General features: G+C 40.4%; 1 protein-coding gene across 1 annotated transcript in view; it reads right to left on the reverse strand.

The window, feature by feature from the left end:
- Efcab3 (EF-hand calcium binding domain 3) overlaps nucleotides 1–18,047 on the reverse strand; it is a 60,657-nt gene that overhangs the window by 25,099 nt on the left and 17,511 nt on the right. Inside the window, exons 11-14 of the mRNA XM_052758454.1 lie at nucleotides 13,677–13,781; nucleotides 10,910–10,963; nucleotides 9,217–9,270; nucleotides 1,655–1,739 (exon numbers count right to left, since the gene is read on the reverse strand). Of these exons, the coding sequence (XP_052614414.1) occupies nucleotides 1,655–1,739; nucleotides 9,217–9,270; nucleotides 10,910–10,963; nucleotides 13,677–13,781 (298 nt within the window). The remainder of the gene's footprint in view (nucleotides 1–1,654; nucleotides 1,740–9,216; nucleotides 9,271–10,909; nucleotides 10,964–13,676; nucleotides 13,782–18,047) is intronic.

Here is an 18,047-nt window from a genome sequence, read left to right on the forward strand (position 1 = left end):
TCATGTGGGTGCTGGGAACTGAGCCCAGGCCCTCGGGAAGAGCAGCCAGTGTTCTTAACTGGTGAGCTGCCTCTCCAGCTCCAGTTTTTGTGGTTTTACAAGAAACAGTAAATACAGTAAAACTAGAAGGAATAATAAATATTATGGTTAAACAATAAAAAAGTATGGTTTACTTTACACCCACTAGAGCATTAGATTCAGGTTATGTTTAGAGTAGCCTGGGATAGAAGGAAGTGGTGAAGTCTTAAGATGTCCTGTTCCCAACTTTTTGGCATGAATTGTATCTAACTTGTTTTATTTTCCCAGCTTTTACTAACACTGTTTCTTTGTGTGTGTGTGTGTGTGTGTGTGTGTGTGTGTGTGTGTGTGTGTGTGTGTGTGTTCCCTTTTTCTAACTTGATCTTCTGCAGACTCAGGTCTGCTCTTACTAAGGTTGCTATCTATGTGTTGCATTTCCAAATAAAAATAGTTTATTTTTGTATGATGTAAAAGATGTAAGCAGACACAGAAATATGTCGCCCTCAAAACCCAAAGCCAAGCAGAAGGCCAGGTGGACAAAGACTTTTGTTAATTACAAGTAAAAAATACCTGTGGAGCCAGGTGGTGGTGTCACACGGTTTTAATCCCAACACTCAGGAGGTAGATGCAGGCAGACCTCTGTGAGTTTGAGACCTGCCTGGTCCACAGAGAAACCTTGTCTCGAAAACCAAAAAACAAACAAACAACAAAAAAAACCCAATAACAAGAACAAGAAAACCCGTGGAACCATTTCAAACTTCATCTTGGACTAAACCCCACAGAAAGTCTATTTTACAGTTTCAAAGGACCATGGAACTTCCCATTTGAAACAAAACCAGCCTCACCTCTCACCTCCAGTGGGGATTCCACTGGCCTGTGGTTTTCGTCTTTGCTGGATTATTTTCCATGTCAAAGAGCTCACCATTTCAAAAGGAGACAGTGATAACAGGGGTTTGGCTGTTATATGGTTATTTTCCTACTTCTTTCTTTGAAAATGTCAGAAATTTATTGCTTTAGCAGTGGTAAAGTTGAAAACACTCTCAAAGCGGTAAAGAAAATGGGCAGTTGGGAGAGAGGGGTGTTTTTCCTTTTATTGTGTGACAAAATGTATTTTGGGCTCTCACTTTCAGCCAATTAGTGATTATTTATTAGAGTTTATTGGCAGCTGATTGAGCAAAAACATTGCTACTAACAGGAGAACCTCCCTTGTATCGCACTAGGGCTGTTCACGGCTAATTTACTGGACTTCATTCGGGAGAAAGGGGAGGAAAATTCTTTTTGTTAATTTTTTTTTATTGCAAAAAAAAACTTCCCATAAGCCAACAGAATGGTACAGTGGGAAGGTGTTTGCTGCCAAGCCTGAGGATCTGAGTTTGATCCTGGGACACACAGAGTGGAAGGGGAGACCTGACTCCTGCAAGCTGTCCTCTGACTTCCATTCCATATACATGTTGTGGTGTATGCACGTGAGCACACATACAAAAGAAATAAAAGATAAGAAACTCTTTACTCAGATGTTTTAAGTAACGTTACCATAGAACAGAATAGTCTACCTTGTTTCATCACAGTCTCTGTAACGTAATTTGGATTCATTACCCAAAGATTCTCTATAGTCTGCTCACACTTCATCACCTACCTCCTGTGAAAGAGAGGTGCTTTCAGAGGCTTCAGCTTCAGTGTGGATTTAAGTCCTGAAACTGCCATTTGGCCAGAAACTCTTTCTGGAATTCAGAAGATACAATAAAGGATCAATCCACAGATTCATTCATTTATTCAACCATACATCCATTTATTTATTCCTTTTCTTTCCTTTTTTTTTTTGAGACAAGATCTCACTTTGTAGTTCTGCTGGCCTAGAACTCAGTCCTTCCTGTCCGAATCTTCCCAGTACTAGAATTGCAGAGAAGTGCCACTCTATCTGTTTATTCATTCATTTCTTTGCATTCTTTCCTGCTCAAGGCCTGGGGCTAAAATGTCTAGGGTTTCAAAGCATGGCATCATATGCAAATCCAAGCTAGAATTATATGCAAGATTGGAGGGCTGTGTAGAAAGGTCCCTTTACTGTGCCAAGATCCATGAGCAAAATTTCTTGTCATAGCTCAACCTTTCAAATAATGTCTCTTTGATCTTATATAAAATTAAACGCCAAGGCTGGAGAGATGGCAGCTCAGTGGTTAAGAGCTCTTACTGCTCTTGAAGAGGAACCAGATTCCCAGGCTACATGGCTGCTCACAACCATCTTTACAGTCCAGTCCCAAGGGATCCAGCACCCTCTTCTGGCCTCCACGGGCATCTGCACACACACACACACACACACACACACACACACACACACACACACACACACACACATATACACACACATAAGTAAAAACATAAGTCTTTAAAAAAACTAAATAAGTCAGGTGGTGGTAGCACATACCTTTAATCCCAGCACTCGGGAGGCAGAGTCAGGAGGATCTCTGTGAGTTCGAGGCCAGTCTGGGCTACCAAGTGAGTTCCAGGAAAGGTGCAAAAAGCTACACAGGGAAACCCTGTCTCTAAAAACCAAAAACCAAAAAAACAAAAAACAAAAAACAACAACAAAAAAAAACCAAACCAAACCAAACCAAAACAAAACAAAAAAACACTAAATAAATGCTAAGCAAAATAAGCCAGGCACACAAAGAGAAATATTTTCTCACTTGCATGTAGAATCCAAAATAGTCAAACCCACAGAAGTATAGAATGGTGGGAAGGGGGTGTGTATAGGAAGAGGTTGGGTAAGGAGCACAAACCTTCACTTATGTAAGTAAGATGAGTAGCTTGTAAAGACTTAGTGTATAACACCATGGCTAGGTAGCACTACTTTTCAGAGTACTTGAAATTTGCCTAGGGGCCTTGCCCCATAATAACTATGTAAAGGTGACTGGTATGTTAGTTTGATTGTAGTAAATATTTTACAATGTGTACATATAACAAATCATCAAATTGCATTCCTTAACTAATTAAAAAATAGCACAGGATACAAAGCATGTAGAAATATATAGGAAAAATTAAAGACAACATTTATTTGAAACATTTCCCATCACAGTCGGCCAAGAAGAAAGTATTAAAGCACCCCTAAAATGTCTGCTTACTTGTTTCAGTCTCAGAACACTAGTAAGTACATTTTCGGAGGCTTTCCTTCTGGGACCCACATCCCTGCCCGCTGCTTTTTCATAAAAGCAGAAAGGATAGCCTTTGCACAGACTCTTTCTTTCAATACTATGGCTTCCCCTGTCCCCCTGCAGAGCCTGAGAACCAGGCTGCAGATCAGGGGCTGGGAGGCATTCATCCCTTTTGGGTTCTTAATCACTCCAGTTAGCTTTCCAAACTATAGCCTGTATCAGGAAGCTCACTGACAGGGCTAGCAGACAGGGCTGCTAGCTTGGGAATGAGGAATCAGCAAGTACTGGTTTAACAGAAAAAAAAGGAAAAACACATTTCAGAATGTTTGGTTAGAATTCATTCTCCTCAGGTCATTGCCTCAGAACCCGGAAAGTAGCTTTCTAAAGAACTCAATTACACAATGTTCAGAATCTAGAACCCACCATAAAGCTGGGAACCTCAGAGGCGCTCAACAATGTAGGCACTGGAACGGTGCTTTGAAATTGTCCCCATGGCTCAAAATAATCATTACTTAAAAATAAATACCTTCAATTTCTTATATAGTTGATAGATATTTTTTTAAAAAAGAACTCAGCATAGAAGCATACAAAATTCTGACATTACCTACTTTTGAGTTGTGCTACTAACCAACATTAGCAACCAACCAACCTTATCTGAGCCTTCAGATCAAGAATCCAATAAAGGGTTTGTTCCATCATACAGCTGTGACCTCATTCACTGCTCAGGGAGATGGTGACCTGTAGGCTCCTCCCAGGGTTACAGCAAATGTGTACTCAGTGGGGTTCACTCAGTACCCCAGTGGCACATGAGGAAATGAATTACAGAATCATAATAATTTGAGCCTGTTGAGACTTTAGAGAAGAGGACTTTTTTTTTTTTTGCTTCAAATTATGTATTGGTATATTTTCTTTAGTCTGTTAAAACTTACTTAAAGCATTTTACCCAGGTCCTTTGATTGGGGAGTAATTAAAAACCATTTCATTAATTTTTTTTAAGTATAGAAAGGGAGGAAAAAAAATCTCAAGTGCTTATACTCTTCTTTTTTAAGTTAAAAAATTTTAATACCTGTGTATATATGTGTGTATCTATGCATGTGAGTCCAGGTACCCACAGAGGCTAGAGGCATGGGATCTTCTGGAGCTGGAGTTACAGGCAGTTGAGAACCATGTGATGTGGGTGTTGGGACTTGAACTTGAGTCCTCTAGAAGAGCACCGAGTGCTCTTAACTGCTGAGCCATCTCTCTGGCCCACGTGCATTCTTTTTTTTTTTTTTTTTTTTTTTTTGGTTTTTCGAGACAGGGTTTCTCTGTGTAGCTTTGCGCCTGTCCTGGAACTCACTTGGTAGCCCAGGCTGGCCTCGAACTCACAGAGATCCGCCTGGCTCTGCCTCCCGAGTGCTGGGATTAAAGGCGTGCGCTACCACCGCCTGGCCACTTGCATTCTTTAATAGTGAGAAAAGTAAATTAAATAGAGCAATTAAAATTGCCAGGCATGGTGATGTGTGCCTATAATCTTAGTACTTGGAAGGCGGAAGCAGGAGGACTGTGAGTTTAAGATTCTGTCTCAAAACAAAAACAAAAAAGGAAAACCGACAATCAGGCAGAAACTATAATATTCATGTTCTGACTTTTCTCATAGCATTCAACCCTCGAAGCTAGTGGTGGCCCATACCTTTAATTCCAGCACTTGGAAAGCAGAGTCAGGAAGATCTCTGTGTGTGTGACCAGCCTGGTCTACCTAGGAAGTTCTAGGCCATTCAGGGCTACAAAGTAAGACCTCATCTCCAAAAACCAAACCAAAACTAAATAAACCAAACCAAAACTTCCCCCCAAACAAGCAAACAACAACAACAGCAACAACAACGGCTCTAGCACAGGGGTTAGGATGGCCTGTAATCCACGGTAGATAAACACAGACTCTGGCTTCAAAAAATGCTTCAGGCTTTACTCAGTGGCAGTGTTTCTGGTTGTTTCCTATTCTAGGTCTGACTGTTTATTATTTAATACCAATAATTATTAAATACCAATAATTATTAAAATAATAATTATTAAAAATGCCGGGTGGTGGTGGCGCATGCTTTTAATCCCAGCACTCGGGAGGCAGAGGCAGGCGGATCTCTGTGAGTTCGAGGCCAGTCTGGTCTACAGAGTGAGTTCCAGGAAAGGCGCAAAGCTACACAGAGAAACCCTGTCTCAACGCCCCCCCCCCAAATATTTAATTATTTTTATTTTTATTATTTTATGTGTATGAGTGTTTAGCCTGCATGAATATTTGTGTAGCACAAATATTGCCTGGTATCTAGGAGGTGGTGAGCCTCCATGTGGGTGCTGGGAATCGAACCTGGATCCTTTGCAACAGACAAGTGCTCTTAACCACTGAGCCAACTCTCCACCTCCTATTTTATTATTTTAGGATAATCCTAAAAATTACTTTATGTGTATAGGTGTTTTGCCTGAATGGGTGTCTGTGACATGTGTGCTTGGTGCTCTGAGAAGCCAGAAGGGGGCATCAGACTCCCTGAAAGTTACAGATGGTTGTGGGCCACCATGTTGGTTCTGGGAATCAAACAGTACTTTTCTAGAACAGTGTAAGCTTTTATCCGCTGAGCCATCTCTCCAGCCCTAAACTGTGGTTTCTTTAGAGAGGGAACCTCATTATGCTTTCCTAGGCTGGCTTTAAATTCCTGAGCTCAAATTCCTCCTGCTCCAGCCCCACAAAAATGTAGGACTATAGGCATGGGCCAAGTGCCTAGATAGAAGTAAAAACTCCCAATTGTTACTTATTATTAATTGTGCTAAAGTCTGTATTATATAGAAGCAACTACTTTCACTTCCATTTTTGTGTGCGCTGGGATCAACACCAGGGTCTCATGCAGGCTAACAAGTGCTCTGACTACCCCAGAGTTGAACCCTGTTCCTAGATTAACAATTTTTAAGTACATAGTTCAGTACTGTTAATTATGCTCATTTTGTTACATACCAGCTACTGAATGCTCTCATCTTACAAGGCCCAAACTCTTTGTTCATTAGATAACATCTCTTTCCCCGCTCCTTCCAACTCCTCATAACCACCCTACATTCTATGTCTGTGAATCTGACCACTCTAGAGATCTCCTATATGTAGAAGAATATAGTAGTTATTTTTTGCGATTGGCTTATTCACTCCATAATATCCCTGAGGTTCATCTGTGTTGTGGTGTGGGTCACAGATAAGCTATGTGAGCGCCACATTTTGTTTCCCCATTCATCACTGATGGACACTTGAATTGCTCTCTCTTCTGACTGCTATGGACACATGGACCACGACTCATAGATCAACTTTTACTTATTTAGATAGGGTCCTGAATTTAACCCTGGCTGAGCTGGAACTGACTCTGTAGACCAGGCTGGCCCCAAACAGAGCTTTGTCTGTCTCTGCCTTCTAAGTGTTTGATTTATTCTTGAAACAATGATTTAAAAATAAAAAAAAAAAAAAAACGACAGGGGGCTGGAGAGATGGCTCAGTGATTAAGAGCACTGGCTGCTCTTCCAGAGGATCCGGGTTTGATTCCCAGCACCCACATGTTGGCTCACAGTCATCTGTAACTCCAGTCCCACAGGAGATCTGACACCCTTTTCTGGCCTCTGGGAGCATTGCACACTCATGGTGCACAGACATACATGTACAGAAAACATTTTTACACATGAAATAATTCTTTAAAATGCAGAAAATATTCCTAGCATCAACTTTATAGCAAATCATAATATTAAATCATCTAGCTTATGTTCCACAAACTACTAAATACTATGATTTTTAAAATAATATTCTTTATTTTTGAGAATCACATCATTTTCCCCTCCTTGCTCTTTTTTGAATTCATGGCCTCCCTTTTCATTAATTATATGCATATATGCATGTGTGATTTTAATATTTTTCTTCTGATAATATTTGAGTATGTCTATTGTTATCAACAAAGATAACAATCCAGCTGCACAATTTTACAATTATCTCACCAGTTTAATGAGGGCCTCATTCTCTTTACATCTTTAACACTTGTTATCTTTTAAAAATTTTTAATTAAAATTTTGTTACATTTATTTGTTGTGTGTGTATGTGTGCTCACATACGCCACAGCAGGTATGTGGAAGGCAAAGGACAAACTTTGTTTCTTTTGTTTAATTTCATTTTAAGTGTATGGGTGTTTTGATGGCATGTATGTCTGTACACCACATGTGTACCCTCAGAGGCCAGAAGAGGGCATCAGAGCCCCTGAACTGGAGTTACAGACAGTTGTGAGCTGCCATCATGTGGGTGCTGGGAAGTGAACCTGGGTCCTGGGGAAGAGCAGCCAGTGCTCTAAACTGCTGAGCCATGTCTCCAGTCCCTAGAAGGCTGTTGTGGAGTCAGTTCTGTCCTTCCAGCATATGGGTCCTGGGGATAAACTAAGGCAGTTGGGCTTGGTGGCAAGTGCCTTTACCCACTAAACCATCTTGCTGTTCGTGTTGCCTTTTTTTTTTTTTTAGACAAGGTTTCTCTGTATAGCCCTGGCCATCCTGGAACTAGCTCTGTAGCCCAGCCTGGCCTCAGATTTAGAGATCCTCCTGCTTCTGCCTCTTGAGTGCTGGGGTTAAAGGTATGTGCCACCACACTCAGCTTTCTTCTTTTTTAAATGCATCCACACTAGAGAATGTAAAGTAGTATTTCATTGTTGTTTCGTGTTCCCTCAGTGAATAATGATGTTTAACATCTTTTCATCTAATTCATTGTCATTGTAATGTAATCTCTGAAGCAATGTCTAGTCATATACTTTGGCCATTCAGAAACACTCGGTTACAGCTGTCTCATTTCATCCTCAGATGATCTGTTCAAAGATCCTCAGTGGATGCCTAAAACCATGGAGGACACTGAACCTTATCTCTACACTATCTTTTTTCTATGCATACATGTTTATGGCAAAATATTAATTCATAAAGTACGCATAGTAAGAGGTTAAAATTAGGGGCTAATGTTTTCTTGCATTGAGCTGAATGAACTCTTTGACCTTCTTATTCGCTGGAATCACTCCCTGATTTCTCTTGGCAAAGCTGAATGGTCGCCATCACTATTCTTGTGTTTTTAGGGTCATCATTAAGTAAAATAAAGACTATACAAGAAATACAATGCAGTGCAGCAGCAGTTATCTGGTAACGGAGATGGTTACTTGGTGACTGATGTGGTGATGTGTATAAAGTCTGTATTGTGCACAAAGGATTGGTTCTTGTCCTTAGCACAGTCGGGGGAGGGCAGTGCTACATGTTATCACATTACTAAGAGTAGCATACAATTTAAAACTTATGAACTATTTGTTTCTGGAATTTTCCATTTAATATATTTGGACAGCAGTTGACTGTAAGTGGAACAATAGAAAGTGGAGTTGTCTATCCAAGAGAATGACTATATTTGCTTTTTGGTGTATGTGATCCTGGAAAATGAATCTAGGGTCTCACACATGCTAGACAAGTGCTCTACCACTAAGCTATAGTCCAAGCCCTACCTACATCTACACTTTTCATTATTGAATTATAAGGTCTCTTTACATATTTTGGGTATTAAACTCTTATTAGTATATCATTTATAAATCCTTAACAAATATTTTCTCTTATTCTGGACCCTTTTTTTCCCCACCTTAATAGTGTCCTTTCAACCTTAACAGTTAAAACTAGAATTTTAAAGCCAAAAGAGAACTAATAGATCACTACCCAAATTCACCTCTTTTGCTTTACTGATATGGACATAAAAGTTCAATAAACTGAATTGCTTTCCTTAAGACTAGAATCAGGAAGTTACTTTATAAACTATATGATGATGCTAGAGACATAATGTAATTAAATATCATTGAAGACATTAGAAAACAATATGAAATATCTAATAAGCAGTGTGATACAGTGAGACATGGACTATAAAGGCAAAATGAACTTAGAGAACTAGTTGGAGGACTAACGTATAGTCACCTGACTGATTAGCAGACAGAAAGCAGAAATGCTAAGACAGTTCTGGACAGTAACGACAGGATTAAAAGCTGTAACCTACCGTTAATACCACTGGCAGTTCTTAACAACTTGTGCAGACTCATCATTCCTTTCGCTGAAAGACAAGGTTCAGAGACAAGATTATATACAGCCCTGAAGCTGACTAAGAGAGGAGAGCTGGAGAAAACATCCAAGTTCATATGGGCCATCTGTTTTAATTCATATTGCTTGCTGCTTGTGATGGTTTGAATAAAAATGACCCTTATAGGCTCATATATTTGAATGCTTGGTCATTAGGGACCAAAGATTAGGACATGTGGTGTGGCTGTGTTGGAGGAAGTGTGTCACTGGAGATGGGCTTAGGGATTTCAAATGCTCAAGCCAGACCCAATATCTCTCCCTTCCTGCTGCCTGCTGAACTGGACAAAGAATTTTTTTTCTCATTTTTTTTAATTAAAAAAAAAAATTCTTTCCTTTTACATACCAACCCCTATTCTGCCTCCCTCCCCTTCTCCTGCTCTCCCCCACCTAACCCATCCCACCTCCATCCCCTCCTCATAGAGGCCTTCCTTGGGTAGTCAACATAGGCTGGAATACCAAGTTGGGGCTAGACCTAGCCCCTCCTCCTTGCATCAAGGTGGACACAGAACTCTTAGCTACTTCTCCAGCACCATGTATGTCTGCATGCCACCATGCTCCTGCTTAGACTAACCTCTGAAACTGTAAGCCAGCCCCAATTAAATGTTTTCCTTGATAAGAGTTGTCATGGTTGTGGTGTCTTTTCACAGCAACAGGACAAGTTTAGCCCCCTAGTAAAAACCTTGGGTCAGAACTGAAATCAAGGTTAGCCACATATCATTTATTATCTTTTCTCATCAAAATGTGGGTTAATTTTATTACTTAAACATGAGGAGATGAAGTCTCAGGAGAAAGTGGACATAGGGTTTAGTTTTCTGCATTTGACTGGGTTGGCCATAGCCAGACAAGCCAATTTTGTACTCTTTTAACACCAAGAAAGATCTGTGGCAAGTTATGGAAGCCTACAAAGTTACGGTGGTTCTTTGTGGCCATGGAGGTATCATGCACAAGGTAACCTGTTACTCAGAAGCAGTATGCTAGTGTGAGTAGAAATATCTTCTGATATTAATATATTACCTTTTGATACCTTCAGAGTTAATCCTTTGATGTATGCACAATGGAGAATGTGGTGATAAAGTTATGGATTATTGCCAGAAGGCAGAACTAATAAGATTATTAATTTTTCCTTTTGAATAATTTATCTTTCTGAATACATATATTTTCTATAATGAATATACATTACCTTGATTTTTCAGTGTTGGTGCTCATGATTTTGTGCATGCCAATCAATTTCTGTAGCACTGAGTACCTTCCTAGTCCCATGTACTTCTTAAAAAATATTGTTTGCAGTATATTTCAAAAGTTAAAAATTCTTTTTCCTTTTTTTATGTATATAGGTGTTTTTCCTGCATATATGTGAATCATGTGTGTCCAGTGCCTGAGGGCTAGAAGAGGGCATCAGATCCCCTGGGACTGGAGTTACAGGTGGTTGTGAGCCACCATGTGGGTGCTGGGAATTGGAGCTGGGTCCTCTGGAAGAGCAGCCAGAGCTTTTAACAGCTGAGCTGTCTCTGTAACCTTCCATGTATTACTTTTATAACCAAGAAAACACATATGAAAATTAATATATGGCATCAACTGATCAATTTTCAATTGTCCTGTAAGTTTGCACTCACGTTTAAGTTTCTTCAGGCCCTCCATTATCGATTGTATGGTGACCTTCCCACTTCCTGTAAAACATTTGATTCAGACACAGAGGCAGCCAAAAAAAATTCAGTAAGGTTAATAAAAGTTGTGACATTATTAAAAGCAAAGCATTACATGATTTCCTGTCACCTCAAGTGCCCCCTGCCCCCCATAGGAAGTACTAGGCTGAACTCGTCTGCATTTGCTTTGGAATTTGGATCAGCTTTTCTCTCGGCTGAGGATGATGCAACAAATAATGACTTCTGTGGGGAGACAAATGTCTCTACTTCTTCAATGCGGGTCCTCTTTCATAGTTTCAAGAATGTGGTTGATAATTACAGGTCACAAGTGGGAAAGGGGAACTGCCAACAGAGTCTGCCCTCAAATCTATATCTTTCCCAACAGATGACAATAGATATATATTTTATTTACATTTTTTAATTTGTGTGTATGTGTGCTTGCACAAGTGTGCAAACATGCATGAGTACCATAGCAAGCATGTGGATATCAGAGGACAATTTGTAGGGGCTGATTCTCTCCTTCTACCATGTGGGTTCTGGGAATCAAACTCAGGTTGTCAGGCTTGGCAGCTAGTTCCCTTATTGCTGAGCCAGCTCACTGGAATGCACACACACACACACACACACACACACACACACACACACACACACACACACACATATATAATCTGTGTATATTATATGTTACATATAATATATGTAAAAGTGAAGATATAAAGGAAAATATGTTGGCATATGCTCAAATGTTAGAATAGGGAGGGAAGGACCTGCTCTTTGTTCTGACAAGTCTTTCTGAGAGTTTATTAGCATATATTAGTTATACATAACAATGGATTTCATCATATCATCTTCATACATGTATTGCTGTATTTGACCATATTCACCCCTTATTACCTTTTCTCTCCATCTAACTCCTGCTAATCCTTTTCCTCTTCCCACTAGCTCTTCTACTTCCACATCTTTATTCATTTTTTGGTGACCTGGACGTCCTTTTTGAGAACCACCACAAATGTGCTTTGCTACAGTGAGGACACAGTCTGTCTCTGACTGGAAAGATGCCCTGCAACGACTAAGCCAGTCTCTCCCCAGAAGACAACACCAGTCTCAGCCATATGTTCTCTCTGCATATATATATAATATATATCTCACATTATATCACATTATTCTATGTGCTTCTTCCTCTATTGGACCAAAAGCTTTTTGAGGACAAGGGCTGTGATTCATTCCTTTTTGTGTTCTTAGCATTTGACATCAGACTTTTTCTTTAAGAACTTTAAAGTTTGTTGGGAGACCACAGAAGTGTGTAAAAAAGAAGTCAGAGCAAGAGGTATGTATTCTGTCTCTAACAAAATCCTATCAGAATTCAGAGAAGAAACAGTGCTGTTTTAGTTGCGGGGTGAATGGTGGAATAGGAGTCATAGAATGCAGAAGGAGCCTGGGGCAGTCCAACAGGACTTCATGGGCACACTGTGGGATGGGGATGGAGTAGAGGAGGAACATTCTAGACCAAGTGGTAGTTAAGCTAAAGGACAAAAGGAGGAACAAAGCTGCTTTAGAGAATCACAGTTCAGTGGTTTGCGGCATAACAGGGCGGAAGAGGTGGAGGAGAAGGCTGAGGAGCACATGTGGGCTTTGCTGTAGGTTTTGAATTCTTTTTTTCATTTGTCTTTCCATGACAGGGTTTCTCTGTGTAGCCCTGGCTTTCCTGGAACTCACTCTGTAGACGAGGCTAGCCCTAAACTCATAGAAATGCCTCTGCTTCTTGAGTACTGGGATTAAAGGTGTGTACCACCACGACTAGCTTTAATTTGTGTGTTTTTATGGTGCTAGAATTCAAACCCAGGGCCTTACCTTTGATGCTAGGCCAGTGCCCATCACTCATCTGTGTATCTCAGCCAGTGAGTGATCAATCAGCCCCAAACTCCTGCTTCTCCTGAGTCTCTGCTACTGCTCACTTTTATTTCCTAATTTCAATCACTCTGATAATTTTGTACTTCCTTTTTGGGTTAGAATCATGCCCTCACACACATTGGCTTATTGGTTTTACTTGGGATTTTAAAAAGGAGACCACAGGCATAGTCTCTTCTCTTTCCTTTTTAGATGCTCAGTAGTCAAGATGTGGCCCATGATGCCACAGTGGCGTTTGTTAGACATGTAAGGCTTCACCCTAGACCTGAACCCAAGCCTACATTTCAACAAGATGTGAAGATGTGCTGGCTGGTCTCATGTCAACTTGATGCACAAACTAAAGTTATCTGGAGGGAGGGAATGTAAGTTGAGAAAATGCCTCCATAAGATCCAGCTAGCTGTAAGGCATTTTCTTAATTGGTGAATGATGAGGGAGGGCCCAGCCCATTCTGGGTGGTGCCATCCCTTGGCTCATGGTCCTGGGTTCTACAAAAAGCAGGCTGAGCAAGCCAGGGGAAGCAAGCTAGTAAGCAGCACCCCTCCATGGCCTCTGCATCAGCCCCTGCCTCCAGGTTCCTGCCCTGTTTGAGCTCCTGTCCTGACTTCCTTTGATGATGAACAGCGATATGGAAGTGTAAGCCCTTTCCTCCCCAACTTGCTTTTTGGTTGTGGTATTTTGTCACAGCAATAGTAATTCTAAGACAGAAGGTAATTCACACACACACTCAAGTGCTTTAGGTGATACAGAACAGATAATTTCTGAAGATCTTCTATGCTGGTCACAAAAGCACTTTTAGGAAGACACCACCTTACATGCAGAAACCCTCACCGTTAAATTCCAGGTAAGGCATCAGGTTGTTCATCTCGTCTTCTGTGAGCTCGATCCCCTCATTTGCTAGAAACTTGCCCAAGTTTTGGATGTCAATTACTTCTCCTTAGAAAGGATGAGAAACGGGGTGCAGATTTATTATAGAAACAGTTTTTACCAAGGATGACAAGCTGTGTGTGCTCATGTAGACTGTTGCCCTGCACATGTGGCAGGGAAAGGAGCCCCAGGAAATGGAAATTATGTGTCTACAGTTCTGCTTTGGTGCATCAGCAGGTGGTGACAAAGGATGTACCCCAGATTGGAAACCCCTGTGGGCTGTGCAGAACCTGTACCAGACTAGGCTATGAGCAAGATTTATTTGAACTTTTTCTCTTCCTTCTGCCCACATGAATATCCCTTTTCTCTATGTACCAGCCTCCTTTCTTTTTCAAAAGGTCTCCCTGTCTTGCTCATGTTGCCTATGTTGCCCAGGCTGGCATCAAACATGCAATTTTCCTGCTTCAGTTTCTTAAGTAGATTGGGACTACAGGTATATATCATTGTACCTGGAAATACACACCAGTGAAAACTTTAATTTTTATTTACTTTAATTGCATTTGCCTGTAATTTACTTCTTTGGTCACTATGCATTCCACAGTTCATCTCATCTCAACACAAAGGACAAAGTTTTTCTTAATAATTCTAAGAGATTTAACTACACTGAAGGCTACTATAAAGGGCTGGTAAGGGCAAGAAATCCCACTACCTTACCACAAAAACAGTGATCAGTTTTTCTTCCTAATCTTTGATAATGACTGTATTTATATAATGTGAAAACCTAATTTAAATATAATTTTGTATTTTATCTTACTATGAAGACGAGGCTGATCTCAAATTTGTGATTCTCCTGCCTCAGCTTCCTGAGTGCTGAAATTATAGGTGTGTGCCACCATGCTTGGCTTGTGTTTTGCTTTTTCAACCTAAAATAATTTCTTTATAAATATTTTTAAGGTACTACATAATTTTTTAAAATGTTAACACTTTTTAAAATTGTTTTTTAAGTCAGCATACAAAATAACAGATTTCATTATAGCATCTTCATACATATGCCATTTTACTTTGGTCTGCCTTTCATCACTCCCCCTCCCCCATCTCCAATTGGCTTCCGCTTCCCCCAGTTAGTATCCCCTGTTTTCCCAGTACATGTACTCTGCTATCCTCTTTATGTCCCACCTTCCTTAAGATCTCTCCTTCCCCTCTCATGATCCCCTTTCTAGTTTTATGAGCTACAAATATATACTTAACAACAACAACAACAACACATACAAATATATACTTAACAACAACAACAACAACACACACACACAGTATTAAATCTAGGTTTCACAAATGAGAGACTGTATTGTCTTTCTGAGTCTGGATTAATTCATTTACCACAATGATTTGCAGTTTCCACTTTTTCTGAAAATTTTATGATTTCACTTTTCTTTATGGCTGATTAAAATTCCATTGTCCTGCTGGGCAGTGGTGGTGCATGCCTTTAATCCCAGCACTGGGAGGCAGAGGCAGGCGGATGTCTGTGAGTTTGAGGCCATCCTGGTCTACAGAGTGAGTTCTAGGACAGCCAGGGCTACACAGAGAAACCCTGTCTCAAAAAACAAACAAAAAACAACAACAACAAAATCCATTGTCCTGTGTTATCCACTCATGTTTTGATGGACATCTAGACTGGTTCTATTTCCTGGCTATTATAAATAGCATGTGGATGTACAAGTATTCTGTGGTAATTGATTAGAGTCTTGCCAGTATTTACCCTGAGATAACTGTGTCATATGGAAGTTCTACTTTCAGCTTTTGGAGGACTGACTTCAACACTGACTACACCAGTTTATATCCCCATCAGCAATGAATAAGCGTTCCTCTTTCCCTACATCCTCTAGCGTATTTTTTTTTTTCCAAGACAGGGTTTCTCTGTGTAGCTTTGCACCTTTCCTGGAACTCACTTGGTAGCCCAGGCTGGCCTTGAACTCTGCCTCCCGAGTGCTGGGAAAAGGCGTGCGCCACTACTGCCTGGCGCGTATGTTTTTTTGATGAGGCCATTTTGACTGGGATGAGATAGAGTCTCAAAGCAGCTTTGATTTGACTTAGCTATCCTAGCTAAGGATGTTGAGAACCATTTAAAACATGTATTGGTTATTCGCATTTCCTTTTTGAGAACTTTTATTCAGTTTATTAGATTATTAATTAACTGGGTAAGTTGTATTTTAGGTGTTTACTCATTTCATTTTATTTTTTTTGAGAAGGGGTTTCTCTGTGTGGCTCTGGCTATCCTGGAACTTGATCTGTAGACCAGGCTGGCCTTGAACTCAGAGATCCACCTGCCTCTGCCTCTTCAGTGCTGGGATTAAAGGTGTGTGCCACCAGACCTAGCTTATGTGTTTGGTTTTTACAGTTCTTTATATACCTTGAATTTGTGTATCATCATTGTGCAGGAACCACACTAACCTTATGTTGTCTTCCAGTTGCAGTAAATATGCAGTCAAGTGACTACTCCATATAATCTTTGTAGTTGGTGTTTTAATCCATGCTATCCCACTTAACTAACATTGTACTTTTAAGTTTTTTTTTTCAGACAAAGTCTTTATAAAGCTCAGGCTGATCTCAAGTTTGTGACTCTCTTACTACTTAATGGCTTGTATAGTGATTCTCATATATACACTTAAATATTTCTAATCTATTACAGCTTCTTACTACTTATTATGAGAACAAAAATCTTAAAACAGGATTTTAAATTTTACCAGTAAAGTATTCCTGTAGGATGCTTTTCTAGGAGGAGGTTGTTTGGGGGTAAAGGTATGACTGGTTCTATGGGTTTTGGTTTCTGTGTTGGCTAGTCTTATGTCAACTTAGCACACAAACTAGAGTTACCTGAAGAGAGAGAGAACATAAGTGAGAAAATGCCTCCATAAGATCCAGCTGTAAGGCATTTTCTTAATTAGTGATTGATGGGGGAGGGTCCAGCTAATTGTGGGTGGTGCCATCCCCTGTGCTGGTAGTCCTGGGTTCTATAAGAAAGCAGGCTGAGCAAGCCATGATGAGCAAGCTAGTAAGTAGTGCCCCTTCATGGCCTCTGCATCAGCTCCTGCCTCCAGGTTCCTGCCCTGTTTGAGTTCCTGTTCTGACTTCCTTTGATGATGAACAGCAGTATGGAAGTATAAGTCAGATAAACTCTTTCCTTCCCAACTTGCTTTTTGGTCATGGTGTTTCATCTTAGCAATAAAAACCTTAACCAAGACAATATCTGATTCTATATTGGAAAATTTCAGGGAAAATGTCACATATTACTATAAGTATCAGTAGAAATACATGTTATGGTTTACTTGAGTTCAGTGAATCCACAGAAATGGAAAAATGCCATATAAAAGAATCTAAAATTTACTCATGGTGATATGTGGCTATAATCCCAGCACTTGGGAGATAGAGACAGGAGGATTGGGATTTCAAGGTCATCTTTACTTATATAGTGGGTTTCAGTAGCCTGGTCTTCATGAGACCCTGCCTCCAAAGAAAACCAAACCATAACAAACCAAAGAGTCTCTCAACTATCCACCCCAAACCATCTACTAACCAATCAACCATTCATCTAACCAACTATCTAACCAACCAACCAACCATCCATCCAACCAATCAACCAATCAACCAATCACCAATCATCAACTAACTACCAACTAACCATTCATCCAACCAACCATCTAACCAACCAACTAGTCATCCAATTAATCAACCAACCAACCACCAACCAACCACCAACAAACTACCAACTAATCAACCAACTAACCAACCACCAACCATCCATCCAACCAACTATCTAACCAACCAACCATCCGACCAACCAACCAACCAGTCATCCAACTAACCAACCACAAACCAACTACCAACTACCAACCATTCACCAACCAACCAACCAACCAACCAACCAATCATCCATCCAACCACCTAGCCAACCAACCATCCAAGTAACCAACTAACCAATCAAACAATCACTAACCAACTACCAACCAACCAACCAACCAACCGATCACCAACTAATCATCTAACCAACCAACCAACCATCTAACCATCCAATCAACCAATCACCAACTAACCAACCAACCATTCATCCAACCAACCATCGACCAACCACCAACCAACCAATCAACCACCAACTAACCAACTAACCAACCAACCAACCAACTACCAACCAATCATCAACCAACCAACCACCAACCTGCTGTGGGATGTCTTTCTCTATGCTACGAATATGTTTTTATTACCATTGGTTAATAAAGAAGCTGCTTTGGCCTATAGCAAGGCAGGATATAGCCAGGTGGGAAATTCAAGCAGAGATAGAGG

This window comes from Peromyscus californicus, unplaced genomic scaffold (assembly GCF_007827085.1).
Source record: "Peromyscus californicus insignis strain IS unplaced genomic scaffold, ASM782708v3 Scaffold_3__1_contigs__length_106647218, whole genome shotgun sequence".
Taxonomy (NCBI): Eukaryota; Metazoa; Chordata; class Mammalia; order Rodentia; family Cricetidae; genus Peromyscus; species Peromyscus californicus.